The 16,363-nt window shown below is 39.6% G+C and overlaps 1 protein-coding gene across 1 annotated transcript in view; it reads left to right on the forward strand.

Annotated features, from left to right (window-relative positions):
* The window catches only part of LOC124795422 (integrator complex subunit 7), a 171,097-nt gene that overhangs the window by 120,607 nt on the left and 34,127 nt on the right, over positions 1-16,363 (forward strand). Inside the window, 4 exon segments of the mRNA XM_047259451.1 lie at positions 2,273-2,376; positions 3,034-3,120; positions 7,398-7,518; positions 14,041-14,139. Of these exon segments, the coding sequence (XP_047115407.1) occupies positions 2,273-2,376; positions 3,034-3,120; positions 7,398-7,518; positions 14,041-14,139 (411 nt within the window).

Consider the following 16,363-nt stretch of genomic DNA (forward strand, 5'->3'; position numbering starts at 1 on the left):
GTTAGTGAGAGAATGACGACTTGGATGTGATGGGCTGAAATGGTAATGATGTGGATATGAGTGGTTCTCAGTCCCTTAGCAACCTCAAGAGCTGCCCATGTTTCCAAGCTTTGTTCCTGTCTCAGGTCCTGACGTTCCTGATTTGCTGGTTTCGAAACGTATGACAGGAAAGATAAAAATGGATTGCCAATATATTGTGTTGCTGTAGGAAAGGTGGCTGCCAGTGTCATGAGCAACTCAGTAAATCTAATGAAGTTTAAGGCTTGTAACACTTGCTGCAGGGATGTGTTCTGTAGCACTTGCAGATTCCTTACATTATATGAAGCAGTATAGGCCCACTCGGATACATGTGTACTTCAAAATAAGGTGATATCATTTGAAACAATCTTCTCAGTTAATACACGGTGTAATTGTGGGAGACTCTTGGTTAGTGTCTTCAACAAAGTTTTCAGTTTAATGAAAGTAAATTTGGCCAGCTTTACAGATTGCATACAATGACCTCCCATCCCTTCTCCCCCCCCCCCCCCCCCCCCCCATGCCACCCCTCCCAATATCAGACTGTGTGTGTGTGTGTGTGTGTGTGTGTGTGTGTGTGTGTGTATCTCCTCTTACGCTATCCTTTAAATAGTGCATTTAAATTTGAAAACAAGAAGAAGACTGAAGGAGCCACATCTGGAGAGTAAGGAGCTGTGTAAAAACTTGGCTCTACACTTTTTTTGAATCAGAAGAGATGAATGAGGGTGAAGTGCAGTTGTGATGCAACTACCAGTCTCTTTACTTTGTATAGTTGCAGTCATTAGAGCTAAACTTGTTCGTACAGCTGGTGATGGAGTTGATAATTCTCTTTTGTTATTGTTTCTCCTTCCAGTGCCCAGGTATTGAAGAAGATACTTATATAATTGAATAGTTAAAAATTAATTGAAAAAGCTACTCACCAAGTGGCACATCACTCAAAAACCCCCAGTTAGGGGAAAACTATTGGATGGGATGAGAAAGAAAGTGTTGCCTTGTCACATCATTTGATAGGTCTCTGGTCTGGGGCATTGGGTGACTCTGCGATAAGTAATGTCTTTCCTTCTTGTCTCATCCAAAAAGTCTCCCCTGATGCAAATAGGGTGACTTTTCCATAATACCATAACACTCCACATCTTCTACACCTCACCAGTTTAACATAAAAGTAATATACCAGCATTCTTCTATATTATTGCATTAGGAAATAGCATATAAATTTGAACAGAGCAACACAAATGTTTAGAAATTTAATAAACAGACTTTGAAAACAATATTATTAAAATGCCATACTTATGGGACAAATAACCCAGAATTTGAATAACTGCACAGGTTATTCTGTTTCTGTTTTGTTGACTGGTGTCTGGCGTAAAGAACTGGCAGATGTTAGAGACAGAGGAATTAGCGTTAATTTTTGCATTCTCTTTTGTAAACTCAGTATTAACATGTTCCCTTAAATGGGTATAATAATTTGTCTACCACACTTGCCATTTCTATTTGTGCAACCACCTGTTTCAATGTTTTATAAACTTATGTAAATAAAGTAACTGATTTCTTCCATGACTAATGCTCTTGTTTAGTAGTTGGATATCTGTATAAAATAGCCAAAACAATAGTGTGGCTCCTTGCGGCCTGTTTAAGAGGAAAAATTCATTTAAATAACTCACAATGCATCTTGCAGTGATTATGATCATTCTCTCTCTCTCTCTCTCTCTCTCTCTCTCTCTCTCTCTCTTTCTCTTTCTCTTTCTCTCTTTCCTTCCTCTCTTCCCCTTTTTTTTTCTTTTTTCCCTTCGAAAAGAAACCCATTGTTGAATCAGGACTCATTTTTTCGGTGTGACTGATTGATGGAGTACTTCTGGAAGTTCAGCTGAGTTGTTGTTTCCATTTTATTCTCAATATTTCAGCAACGGAACTAGTCATCTTCTGGTTGGAGCCCATGCAGCAAGAGCACATAACAGCACAACTCACAGCACTTAAGAAGACTACTGTGTCGTTCATCAAAATATTGTGCGTAAAATGGAAACAGCTCAGCTGAACATCCAGAAGTACTCCATCAATCAGTCACACTGAAAACACATGAGAGAGCACTCATTGTAATGAATTTAATTGGAGTGATATTTAATGTTTCACACCTTGTCTGTAATGTTAATCCCTCCTCACCTTGTGGTTTTCAATTGAAGTAAAACTTATTTGTAAATTTATTTACCAGTGCGTCAATACAGCTGCTAATTCTGGATTTCTCTATTTTTTTTCATGGCAGCTGCGTAAGTGTGTGAAAGACTTTCGCTTATGTGGTGAAATGTACTGGAAGCTCTACCAGTCTGCTTTTGATGCTGATCCTGCATCTCTTGCAAATATTCAAATGTATCCTTCTGGAAGACTTCTCAATGGATTTGGCTGCATGAGAATTAGCATATGAAAAAGGGAAAAATAAATAGCCCAGCTGAACTTACTAATACCAGATGTTAATTGTGTCACATAACATAATGATGATGTGGCGTGTGGCTTTGTATGTGCACAAACAGAAAGAGAATGGACTACTGACAATATTTCTTATGTGTCTGTATTAGTTTTTGGACTGTGGGTTGTGCTGACAGACTGACCTACAGCGTAGCCCTAGTCACAATTAGGTTGAAATGTGACAGTTTCAGTGTGAATTGATGCCAATAAATGTGAATACGAAGTTTTAGATGTAGCTTACTGTTTTGAGGGATGTCCTGAGATATAGTTAGGGTGAAGGGTGGCAGCATTATTGTGAATTGGTGAAGTGATATTGAATTCTTCAATTAATCCTAAAATGTTCACTTTGTGGACATCGTATCTATAACTTCCCTTGTTTATGATTTTTTGACACTCTGTTTTTATCACTATTTTAGGTGCTTATCTTTGTTATACACTTTGTATGATTGTATTGTAAGAAGTTCACCATTCAGGAAATCTTTTGGTTAAAAGGTGTAACTAATAACTATCTTCTTTGTGTTCTCTTTAGCAATGCTCCTATTTCTCCTTAATGAATTACAGCTTGCAGCAGATGTGTGTGTTGATGGCACACACTTTGGAAAGAGTGTCACAAGCAACCTATCAAGAAGACCCTGTGCTTGACTTCAGGTCAGTACTTACAATGTGACTGTTCTTGCAATGTTACTTCATGTCTAAGTTTGCACATACTGTCTTGTGGCAGCCTGTAATTGGTATCCAGTGTTCAGTGTGATTCGGACAGTTGCCGCATGCAGCTGCAAATTGGACGCTGTCATGTGGTAAGTGCAAAAGTAGCTGTGATCATGGCTGTGCCGACTGTGAATCCCAGTGACTGTGAGGTGCAAGGTGTTGATTATTTTCTGCAGATGGAATATGTTAGACCCTGTGATGTTCACTGCAGACTTGTTACTATTTATGGGAAAGGTTTAATGCATGCAGCCAGCATCCAAAAGGGGTGCATGATGTCTAGCAATGGCAGAACAGATGTTTATGATGAAAAGAGATCTTGGCAACCCTCCATCATCACTGATGCACTGAAACAAAAGATGCATTGGATCATTCAAGAGAATTCATGATTCTCAATTAGCGATGTACATGAGCAATATCAAGAAGTGTATTGTTGAATTGTGCATAAAATTGTCACTCAGCACTTAGGGTATCACATAATTTATGCATGGTGGGTACCATGTGTGCTCACGGATGACCAGAAAACTGCTTGAGTGGGTGCTGCATTAGCATTGCTGGAGCATTAAGAAAAGCTGAGCAACACATTCATCGACCAGATGGTTACAGGAAATTAAACACGTGGATTACTCATAATACTGCAACCCCCCCCCCCCCCCCCCTCCCCCCAATGAAGTGACGGTCTATGGATTGGCGTGTCATGTTAAGTTGCCACAGAGGCCATGAAAGATCAAAAAAACTGCATGAACTCAAAAACTGATGGCCTCTGTATTCTGGGGCATACTCATCGATATCGTGCCCCATAACACAACAGTCAATAGTGATACATTCTGTGCTAGCCTCAAACATCTTTATCTGACTGTACAGAACTGCCAAAGAGGCATGCTCTCACATGGAATTGTTCTGTTGCATGACAATGCACGTCTAGATACTGCCCAGCAGGCACAGGCCTGGCTGCATTAGAAATTCTGGTGGGACGCCTTCAAGCATTCTCCCTACAGTCTAGACCTGGGTCTGTCAAACTTTTTCCTGTTTCCAAACATAAAGGATCATTTTCCTAGAAAATACTTTACAAATGATGAAGACCTGAAGGATGCTGTTGTGACCTGGTTAAGTAGCCAGTCAGCCGCATGATATGAAGAGGGTGTACACAAACTCGTGCCAAGGTAAGACAAGTACCTTAATATAAAAGGTGGCTGTGTGGAAAAATAGGCAAAGTAAGTTATAAACAATGTATATTGAGCTTCTGCATTATTATTAAAGAATATCTTGATAATGGTAAAACATTCTTTACTTTCTGGATGGCTCTCTTAAAAATGAATATGCTCTTATTTGAGCAGTAGACTAGAATTTTTATGTTCTCTAATTTTTTCTTTGCAATTAGCACTTTTTTACTGTATAAATAATCTTTTGGCACATTGCATTTTGAAACTTCCTGGCAGATTAAAACTGTGCGCCCGACCGAGACTCAAACTCGGGACCTTTGCCTTTCGCGGGCAAGTGCTCTACCATCTGAGCTACCGAAGCACGACTCACGCCCGGTACTCACAGCTTTACTTCTGCCAGTATCTCGTCTCCTACCTTCCAGGCTGTGGCTAAGCCATGTGTCCGCAGTATCCTTTCTTTCACGAGTGCTAGTTCTGCAAGGTTCGCAGAAGAGCTTCTGTAAAGTTTGGAAGGTAGGAGACGAGATACTGGCAGAAATAAAGCTGTGAGGACCGGGCGTGAGTCGTGCTTCGGTAGCTCAGATGGTAGAGCACTTGCCCGCGAAAGGCAAAGGTCCGAAGTTCAAGTCTCGGTCCGGCACACAGTTTTAATCTGCCAGGAAGTTTCATATCAGAGCACACTCCGCTGCAGAGTGAAAATCTCATTCTGGAGACATTGCATTTTCTTTGATTTATGGATTGATAAGTATGTGCCTTCTTTCCTTCATTTACGCCAAGCAATCTGTCCCTGAAATTTGTTGGTTTTATTAATGTTAATGAACTATAAGTACGCAGAATGAGATTTTCACCTTGCAGCGGAGTGTACGCTGATATGAAACTTCCTGGCAGATCAAATATTAGTGTAGGTCGGGCTCACAGTTTTAATCTGCCAGGAAGTTTCAAGTATAAGTATGGTACAAATGTTACGTTGCGTACACAAATTCTGTGATAAGTTGATATCTTAGACTAAAACTAGTTGCAGAAATAAATAATAACATTATTAAAACAGTAGCTTGTTTCTTAAATTACTAATGGTTCAAGAAAAATGGTATGTCATTTAGAATCAAGCAGCAAATGAGTGTTACAGCTGTAATACAAACTTTACTACCATTAATAACATGCTAGATATACAGAAAAGTGATAATTCTTCCTGTTAATTGCAGGTAAACAGTGTTTAATCTTTGTTGCCAGTTGAGGCTGTGAGACAAAGTGAGACTAGAGCCAAGATATCTGCCTTTCAAAGACTGCATGCTAATGTTCCTGAAACCCAAGCACTTCTCGTGAACCAAAGCTCCAATGTGCCACTTGCTTTCCCATGTGTTTTTATTTGTACTTTTCTGTTTAATCGATCAGAAACATAATAAAATGATTAGATACTCCGCAAAGAAGAAACTATGAGAATCAAGAGAGACCTATAGTTGTGATATATTTGTGAAACTTCAGTCACTTATTTGTATCACTGTTAGAAATATCTCACTAAAGTCCTCCTCTCCCTCCCCTTTGTCTGTGTGGTTTGGCCTTCTATGATATCTCTAAATTGGTGATACTTAATTTAAATACTAAGTAAAGCATTGGAGGGTATGGTATACTGATAGTTTCAGGAATAAAAATGTTAAAATGCCTACAAGAGGAACACACACACACACACACACACACACACACACACACACACACACACACTTGTACAGCTACTATTTGCTGGCTGAATACACACTGTGGATTGTGTACGCTACAGTGACATTCTAGATGGCACTAAATAGCAAGTATATCTGGACATTCATCTAGCAATGACTGAATTCACATTGATGCAGTGAGGGTTCCAGAGCTAAGCATTGTCTCAGTGAACATTGTTAATCACTATAGGTGAGTATTACTCACTACAGAAAAGTGAGACAGGCAAGACAATAACCTCAGTTTACTTTGTAATGCTTTAAATGTTTTATTGCGTTCTGCTGTCCATTCAGAGGGTACACCTTTTTCTCACAACATCTTTAAGGTAGATGCTTGTAACCATATAGGCTCAATTATATATCATAATTATGTTTTGCAAAGCTTAGTTAGGAAGTGTGTGCAAATATCCATCAGTGAAAGTCTCATCCCCAGGTAGTTCAGCTAGTAGTGGAGATGGTGAGAATCAGTGATGCATTGTGGACTTAAAATACTGACTCAAGTGAAGAATTAGATTTGGCTTTTGAATAAAAACTAGGGCAATGCCCTCGGGTTTGAAGATATGGATTCAGTGAACCCCAGCATCCGTAGTTTGTTGACTACTTCCTTGTCTGGTGACTTTAAAAGTGAATGGTATAGGATGAGCACAGCAAACTTCGGCTGCAGCCATTTCTTTTAAGGTTATAAGTGCTTTATCAACTGTTACATAACGTTATTCCAGCAATATGCACAGTTTACACATGTACAACAAAATGATGCACTGCTGTACTTCTTTAATGAAGTCTGGGACTGCCCCCAAGGATAGATTACATGGTCACTGGACAGATTAAGCTGGTCCTATCACATAGTCAACTCATTCCCTGAACGTGACAGCCTTTGATTTTTATGCATGTGGATTTATCAAGGATACAGTTTTCTTACACCATCATGAACAGCTACAGTCACTGAGTCCTGAACAAGAATTTATGTCACAGACAAAATAGTTAAATCTGATATGCTGCAACAACTTTGGGAGAATCTGTAACCCAAGGACTTTGTGAATTTTGCAAGATGATGTAGTGTTAACAAATTCTTTGCACGGTCACAATAAATTTATGTAAAATTCCAAAGTCATGGAAGCACACTATTCTTTCTGCTATTGCACTGGCTCCTCTTGTGTTAGACGTATCACATTTAAGCTTTTGTGAATGACATGGCTGAATAGACTGTTATGGAGATGAACAGCATGCTGCCTGTCATTGGATCTCTTACATAAAAAATATGTTTCCAAATACGGTGTTACAGTTAACAGAAATATCTGTTTTTTTATATCTAGCAATATTTTCATCATGCATTTTCAACTGCTTTCAGTGATAGCATATACCAGCAGAGTAACCTGGAAACACAGCAACTGGTAAAGCGTTGTCAGCAGGCGAGTGCTTTAGCCCAGCAGTTACCACAAGCAGAAGGGCCTAAAGTAATCAGCCACCAGGCAAGTTTGGATTTGTTTTGCGTATCCACTTCACACTAACTACACATTACTTACATTTTTGGTAAACTATTGATGTGGTGCTTAGATATTTGCTTCAGTCACTGTTGGATCAAGCCACTGTAGACTTCTCAGCATATAATTAGCACATTTTACATGGTAATGATAAGTCCTGATGTACGTAAACAAGCCTGAGAAATTCCTTGCATTGTACCAGCAAAATACACTGTGCTAGAACTGTATCTCAACTGATGTGGGGAGTTGTGTTGGGTAGAGTGGTGAGGGGAGAAAGAGGGTGGGGAGTGGGAGAGGTGGTGGTGGTGGACAGGCAGCAGGTGCATGGGGTAGGAATGCAAAACAAGCACATGAACCTGAGAGTTGATGCAGTGCACGATCACAGTGATGTGAAGGAATGGATTCAGAGGGGAGGCAGAACAGAGGAAGAGAAGACAGTGGCAAAGAGGTTGTGCGTGTAGAGTAAGTGAAATCAAAGTCCTGGGGCAGGGGTAGAGGTGGACGTGGAGCATACAGCTAGCAGAGATTCAATCTAGGAGAATTACTCTGCAGAAATTGCAGCATAACTGGTATGCGACATGACTGTTTTCACATGTGATGCTGTCTCTGATAGGATAAGATAAGCCTCAGTTGGGAACGGAGTAGGATGTGCTGGGTGGGTGTGTCGAACAAGTCTTGCACATGAGTCTTTCACAGGAGTATGACCCATGTGGCACATAACACATTAACAAAGGCATGTACATGGACCGTAAAAGATGTTCCAAGAATGAAGAAATCAGTCGAAAAGATAATCTGAAATAGAGAAAGGCAGTTATTCAAGACAAAGCTTGAGTTTCAAACTAACAGCAATTGGAATATGGTAAAATAAGCTGTATTAAACAGAACTATCGACATATATCTCTGAGTGTATGTCAGCATTTACAATGAAATTTTGTTAAGAGAAATAATTGAAAACAGTAGTAGATTCAATAATAATTATTATAATTATAATAACATTAACTGGATAGTCCTCACATTTCACCAGTTTCAGTGGCTGATGGCAGAGTAACCAGTAATGAAGAAAAAAGTATAGAAGCATTCAAAAATTTACTTAAATGTTTGTTTAGTTCAAGAAGAGAATCCTGGATACAGGTACATGAAAGACATGACTTTCTGGAAGTCATTCCAGTTAAGGTGCATAGAGCCATTTGAGCTATTAGGAAAGGAACGATGCCTATAGATGACGGCATTTCAATAGAAATTGTTAAAACTGGGTGAAAAATAATACAACAGAAAGTAGAGGAAAACAATTCCCCAAAATTGGAACAATCCTGTAATTGCACTGTAACACAATAAACAATACATAAGAAAGTACTGATCTATTATCCTTCTCTCCATAATGTACAGGATATTCAGCAAAATTATTACCAGTATATAGAAAAAGTATTTTGTTTAAACAGTGGAAAGTCCAGGATGGAATAACAATAATATTATGAAAAGGAGATAGAGGAAATGCTGAGCCGCAGAGAGACACAGTGAAAAGACACTATATATTTAAGCTTTTGGCCAAAATATCTTCTGAAGGAGGCAACACATTGAGCACCAAACCCTCCTTTTCAAAACTTTTAGTTTAATTAGTCAAAGCTAATAGCTGGCATTAGAAATGGATACAGGTGCAACAGACCATTCATCATCATCATCTTGGACAGTTTCCAGCCACTGGCTGGGTCTGTCGGGAACACAAGCCTCTCCACCGTGTTCTGTCTTTCCACCATTCCCCCTCTTCCACCTTCGTCCAGTTCTCTCCTCTTCTCACCACACATTCCTTCACTCCCTTCACCCATCTATCTCTTGGTCTTCCTCTGGGCCTCTTCCCCTCCAGTTGCAGATCAAACATCCTCTTTGGAATTCTTCCCTCATCCATTCTCTTCATGTGTCCATACCACTGCAGTCTTGATTTTTCTATCCTGTCCTGTACTGGTTCCTCCTTTAGTCTTTCCCTCACATACAAATTTCGCAATCTGTCTCGTCTTGTTACACCCAACCTGCTCCTCTGGAACTTCATTTCACTAGCCTGTATTCTACTTTTGTCGCTTTTGTGCATTACCCATGTCTCACTTCCGTATGTCAATATGGGGACAAAGTAGGTTCGGTATATAATTCCCTTGGATTTCTGTGGCACCTCCTTGCTCCAAATAAGCCCCCTAATGCATTTGTAGAACTGCCCTGCTTTTCTGCATCTTTCATTTATTTCCATTGCGTTTCCCCCCTTACTTTCAATCACGCTTCCCAGGTACTTGAAGTTCTCTACCACTTGTAGTTTTTCCCCTCCACAAGTTATATCCACATTTGGCCTATTCTTCTTCCTTGTTGTGACGATTATTTCACTTTTCTTTGCAGAGAAATGCATTCCATATTGTGCTGCCGTTGCCTCCCATGCATCTAACTGCTCTTGCACCTCCTTCACGCAATTTCCCCATAACATCAGGTCATCGGCAAAAAGCACTGCTTTCATTTTATGATCTCCAATTGCATCTGATACTTGCTGTAGGATTTCATCCATAACAATAATAAACAATAAAGGCGAAAGTGCACTTCCCTGTCGCAGCCCATTTTCCAGCTTGAACCATGCAGTACGTTCCCTCCCCACTTTCACACAACTCTCACTTCCCTCATACATTTTTCTGACTTTTCGTGTAATCTCTTCATCTATCCCTTTTGCGTTCAGCACATCCCAGAGCTTGTCCCTACAGATACTATCATACGCCTTCTCAATATCCAAAAAGGCCATGATTAAGTCCTTCCCGTACTCATAGTGCCTTTCCTGCAGTTGCCTTACCGCAAATATGAGGTCCGTTGTTGATCTTCCCGGTCTGAAACCGTACTGCTCCTCTTGCAGTCTACTTTCAATACTGCTTCTTATTCTCTTCTCCAGCATCTTTTCATAGATTTTTCCACAGTGGCATAGCAGGGTGATTCCTCTGTAGTTCTCACATCTCCTTTTATCCCCTTTCTTGAAGATCGGGACTATAATTCCTTTCTTCCAATCCTCAGGAATTCTGTTCTCCTTCCACACCACCCTCAGCACTCTGTATAGCCACTGGGTTCCTACTTCTCCTGCTGCTCGTATCATATCCACTGTTACTTCGTCCCAACCTGGTGCCTTGCCCCCTTTCATCCTCTTTATGGCTTCTTCCACTTCATTCCAAGTTAGATCATCAATTTCCCCACTATTATAATCGTCTGCTGCCTTAGGCTCTCCATCGCTGTTAGTTACCTGCTTGGCAGCATTCAACAGATCTTCAAAGTACTCCTTCCAAATCTTTTTGAGCTCATGCATTTCCTCCACAACTCTTCCATTATTATCCATGATCCTCAGGCACTCGCTTCTGTCATTCCTCTTATTTCTTACCATGGTGTAAAGTACTTTTTTGTTCCCTTCACTGTCCTCTTCTAACATTCTTGTCCATTTTTCCATCCACTTCTTCTTCTCCGCCCTTACTATGGTCTGTGCCGCTTTCTTGCTTTCCTTATATTTTACCCTAGCTTCCTCTGTTCGGGTCTGGAACCATTCTCTGAAGGCTTTGTTCTTTCGAAGTACTGCCTCTTTACATATGTTGTTCCACCATGGGGTTTCCCTACTTCTCCTCTTTGTGCTAGTTCTTCCGCACACAGTCTCAGCTGCCTCAACTAGAGCCCTCTTAAAATCGCCCCATTCTTCTTCCACTGTTCTCTGATCTTCCTTTGGCAGCTTCTTCCTGATCAGTGTCTGGTACTGGGTCCTCCGTTCATCCTCTTTCAGCATCCATGTCTTCAACCTTTTCTCCTGTATATCTGTTGCCCTCCTATCTTTTTTCTCTCTTAGGGTGGCTACCAACAGCCGATGGTCGCTGTCTAAGGCCTCAGATGGTATGACCTTAACATCTGTGAGGCTGCTCATCATCTGCCTATCCACTAGTACATAGTCTACTACTGAAGTTTGGGACCAGTCCCCACTGTACCAAGTTATTTTGTGACTACTCCTCTTCTTGTACCACGAATTTGCGATCGCCAGCCCATTCCTCTTGCAGAATTCCAGCAACAATTTTCCTTCTCTATTTCGGTTCCCCCAGCCCTCTGGTCCCATTATCTCCTCGAATCCTTTCCTGTCTGTGCCAACATGTGCATTGAGGTCCCCTATTATAATCTGATTTCCTCCATTTAGCTGCTTTTGCATGTCATCTTCAAATTCCTCCTTCTCCTTTTTTGTACACCCCACCTGTGGGGCATATGCTTGGATGATTTCAATGCTTTTTCCTTTCACCCGTACTCTGGCTTTTATCATTCGATCATTGATACCTTCCACCTCCTCCTGCAGACCCTCTCTGACCACTATTGCCACTCCATTTCTTCCCCTCTCATTCCCTATCCAGTACAGTTTACATCCTTTACTTAGTGGTTTTTCACCAACTCCTCTCCACCTAGTCTCAGCAAGTCCCAAGATGTCCAATTTCCTCCTTTCCATCATTTCTACAATTTCTTCTAACTTCCCAGTTAGAGTCCTTATGTTTAAGGTGCCCAGCCGTAAACCATCTCGTAATCCTTTTCCATTGCTTGGTCCGTTTCCTTTAAATCCGTTCCGTGATCCGAGGCATGTTCCCTTTTTGAAAGCAGTTGATTTATCCACTACTGGCTTGCTAGGCCTATCGCAGCTTCACCAGAGCCCCGTTAGCCGTCACGTTTCAGGGTTCCCATAGGGCCTTCTCAGCTACCGTAGCGGTCCTGGGGCACACGAAGTCCCCGCTGTACATCGCCCCTAAAGGCAATCCCCTACTTTGTGCCGTTGCCCATCTCCCACGACTTGGACGAGGGGTTGGACTTAGACCATTGCAAGTCATAAATGAAGTTATAAAGTAAAGCAATGGATATGAATACCACATTGTTGAGGTTACTTAGATTATGAAAAGTTTTGTCTCAGTTTCAACAATAACAGCAACAAGCCTTGAGAAGCAAGACTGAATGATATACACCTTAATGCTGCAGTGTCCATTACACTTCATTAGGATATTGAGAAAATTAAAACTAATAGAAGGAGTAGGCGTGCTTACAAAACTATTCTCAGCAGTCCTACTGGGTGTTTGCTAGGCCTTCAACTGGGGAAATGGAGAAGTAATGTATGTAAATGAAACATTCGGAAAAACTTTCATTTTGCTGAAGACATTGTATCTTTGCTTTTAGCACAGATAAAGCTCAGTTGTGAGTGGAAGAATGTAATAGAGGAAGTTTGAGAAAAGGCATGAAATAAATTTCAATAAGATAAAAATAATGTATGATCAGCATATCAAGAAGAAAATAATAAAAATTAGCAATAAATTTGATCTGTATTAAACGCAGTTGAAGAAGAGTAGAAATGAGACAGTGTTTTTATTAAACTCAGTATAGTTTTAAAAATGAAAATTCCACTGTCAAATTAAGATTCCTGTGACTCTGAAATGGTATTGTGTATAACCCATTTTTACTTATGGCAGTAAGACATGGACTTTCGATGTTAAAACCATTCAAAAATTTGTTACTGCTCAATGAGCAATGAAGAGGGATGAATTACTGATAGAAAGAAAAAAAAAGATAAGTGGACCAATGAAGAAATTAGAGAGAATAATGTAAGTATGACTGAAATGGAAGTGGGTAAGACTTGTCACCAGGTGAACAGTGGTAGTAATGACTGAAACGGGAATAAATAAGACATGCCATCTGGTGAACAGATGGTAGATTGATCAAGAAATATGTTTAAGGGACTCCAGGACATAAGAAAAGACAAAGACTACAACCTGATGTAAAGTGTCACAATCAAAACAGAAGGCAGAAAGATAATATTCAAGTAGACCTTGCTTCCATGTCTAAGGTTAAAGAGCAGAGTTATATACTCAGGTACCGAGTTCTTCAAGAAGCTACCATCTAAAAGGAGGTACCGCTCAATGTGTAGTCAAGGCTTTTAGCAGTCTGTAGGCATAGGAGCAAGATTGAAAACAGTGCCAAGCTTTTCTTCAGCATTAACAAATACAAAACATAAATGCACATGGCACGCATTCTGCTGCACTGTGGGTACCTCCTTCTTTTCCTTGATCATTACTGACATAAGTATTAAGCTACCAACAGAAGATAAACTGCAGCTATTTTATGTAGCTGAGGTAGCAGCAGCTTTGTTTTTCCCCCAAATAGTAACTTTCTTGCTAATGTACTAGGCTACATATCAGTGGACGAAGAAAAAAAACGATGCTAAGCAGTATGGTGACAGTTCATTATCAATACAAATTACAGATTAAGTTGTATCTTGGCTCTTACACATCCCAGAAGGTTTTCGTCCTTGGTGGGGCCAATAGAGCACAATGGATTAATTGCATTATTAATTAATCAATAAGTTAATCAAAAAGTCACTCAGTACGTATGCTATTTTCGTGTCAGACCAAGAACTGTTCAACTTGCACTGTAAGATGTATTTCAGATCCAGTCTTCACTACTTACACGTAGTTATATGTGTCTTTTTATTTGCAGCATGTGGAGATTCTTTTGCGTCAGGTAGAAGTGCTGTCTCAGACACCACTTTATATTCCACGGTTTTTCTTCCAAGTGTTGCAGTCTACTAGTGTGAAGGTATGTGGATTAATTTGTCACTTGAATTATTAAGTATATTTCTTGTAGCATTTCAGACTGATTTTTTTAACCTAATTACTATTACAAAATGTTGACACTGTTTAACACTACGCATATTTATGGTCATTAGTATATATAAATTCCTCCCTTTAATTTCTGGTGTCTATTATTGTTACTTTAAAGTCAATATAATGTTTTCTATGACAATGTATGGGTTAATAAGGAATATGGTTATCCCTAACCGCCATATATGTTTGGCAGTAATATGACATACAAAAGCTCAGTTGGCCGTCTGTAAAATTCTATGTTGTGTGTTTAGCTAACTGCTCTGTGCTGTTGATATACAGTTTGAGTGAGACTGCAACTCCTGAGGCAGCTGTAAACTCTGCAGGCATGAAATTCTTCAGAGTTGTAGACCATATCATGCTGTAAAATGATGTACCGAAGTTTGATATATCCTGATGAGAAGTACTTGTAGTAGTGGCTGAAACATTGGTGCATCATTTTACAATATGACTAAGTCTACAGCCCAGCAAATGTTATGTAAATTTATTCTAGCTATGAAAACCTAAGAACTTACATCACTACTTGCCATAAAGATGAAATGTAGAGTTGCAGGCAGGCACAAAGAAAATACTGTTACACACTTAACTTCCAGGTGTTCAGAGCATATGTATCAATCACGTGTGCATGAACTGCCCCAAGGATTTTCTTGCGGGGGGGGGGGATTGGTCATGTATGTAAAAAAACTGTATTCCATTTGAGTCCATAGACATATCACGGCACAGCACTGAACAGATATTTGAATGTTGTGCTGGGGCAGTTGAATTTAGCGAAACTAAACTTCTAATTGTTGATATTTGTAGGTCCCCTAACTCTGACTTCAGAGCATTTATGCTCAGGCTAGAGAGGTTTCTTGATTTACTTTATAGGAAGTACGAGAAATTAGTTATATGTGGTGACTTCTATATTGATTTTGTATGTGATGGTCCAAGAAAAAGGATGTTGATCTCCTACATTCATATGACCTAATGCAGACTGTATTTTTTCAACTATGATGCAGGGGAACAGTAGCACAGCTATAGACAATACTTTTATTCATTCTTCAATACTAGATGGGCATTGTTAGTAAATGGGTGAATGCTCTTTCAGACCATGATGCACAAATTTTAACTCTAAAAGGTTTTTGTACTCAGACAAATGTCTCATATAATAACAAACTTTGTAGGAAAGTTAATCCAACAGCAATACAGAGTTTTTTAAACCTCGTCAAGGAACAAGAGTGGCAGGATGTTATAGTGACGATAACATAGATGACAAATATAATGCTTTCCTTAACCTATTTCTCATGCTCTTTGAGAGTTGCTTTCAATTAGAATGTTCTAAATGGGGTACTAGCAGGAAAAGGCAGCCCGGATGGTTGACTGGTGGGATAAGGATATCATGTAGTACAAAGCGGGAATTATATCAAAATGTTAGAAGTAGTCACAATTGAGCTATAGTAGCCCATTACAAACGGTACTGTAAGGTGCTTAAAAATGTTATTAGGCAAAGAGTATGTAGTATGCACATAGACTAGCTAATTCACAGGATAAAATTAAAAGCATATGGTCAGTTATGAAGAAGTGTCTGGTCAGCAGCACAAGGTCGACGATATAAAGTCAGTTCGTAGTAAAAATATTTCTGTTAGTGATGAATCAGATATATATGTACAGTATTTACAATCATTTTCTGAGTATTGCTGGTGAATTAAATAAAAATTTAGTTTCCAGAGGGAATCATTAAACTCTCTTGGCAAATGCCTTTTCAAGATTGATGACTGAAATACTCCTCTGTGATACAGACAAGAGAAAGATTGAGTCAATAATTAAATCACTGAAGACTAAGGACTCTCATAGATATGATGGCATGCCTAGCAAAATATTAAAGTACTGTGTTGCACATGTAAGCCCCGTACTTAGCCATATTTGTAATTTTTCCTTTAAGAAAGGTCAGTTTCCCGAATGATTAAAGTACACAGTATTAAAGCTGCTTTATGAAAAGGGAGAAAAGTTATTGAAAAGGCTGTGTCTGTAAGGATAACCAAGGATTTTATATCACATAATTTGCTATCAAATGTACAGTTTGGCTTCAGAAGTGGTTTAACAACTATTCTATCTTTTCACTGTGAGGTACTGGATGGATTAAACAAAAGGCTCCGAACACTCGGCATATTTTTTGATTT

Source organism: Schistocerca piceifrons, chromosome 4 (genome assembly GCF_021461385.2).
Source record: "Schistocerca piceifrons isolate TAMUIC-IGC-003096 chromosome 4, iqSchPice1.1, whole genome shotgun sequence".
In the NCBI taxonomy this organism is placed as follows: Eukaryota; Metazoa; Arthropoda; class Insecta; order Orthoptera; family Acrididae; genus Schistocerca; species Schistocerca piceifrons.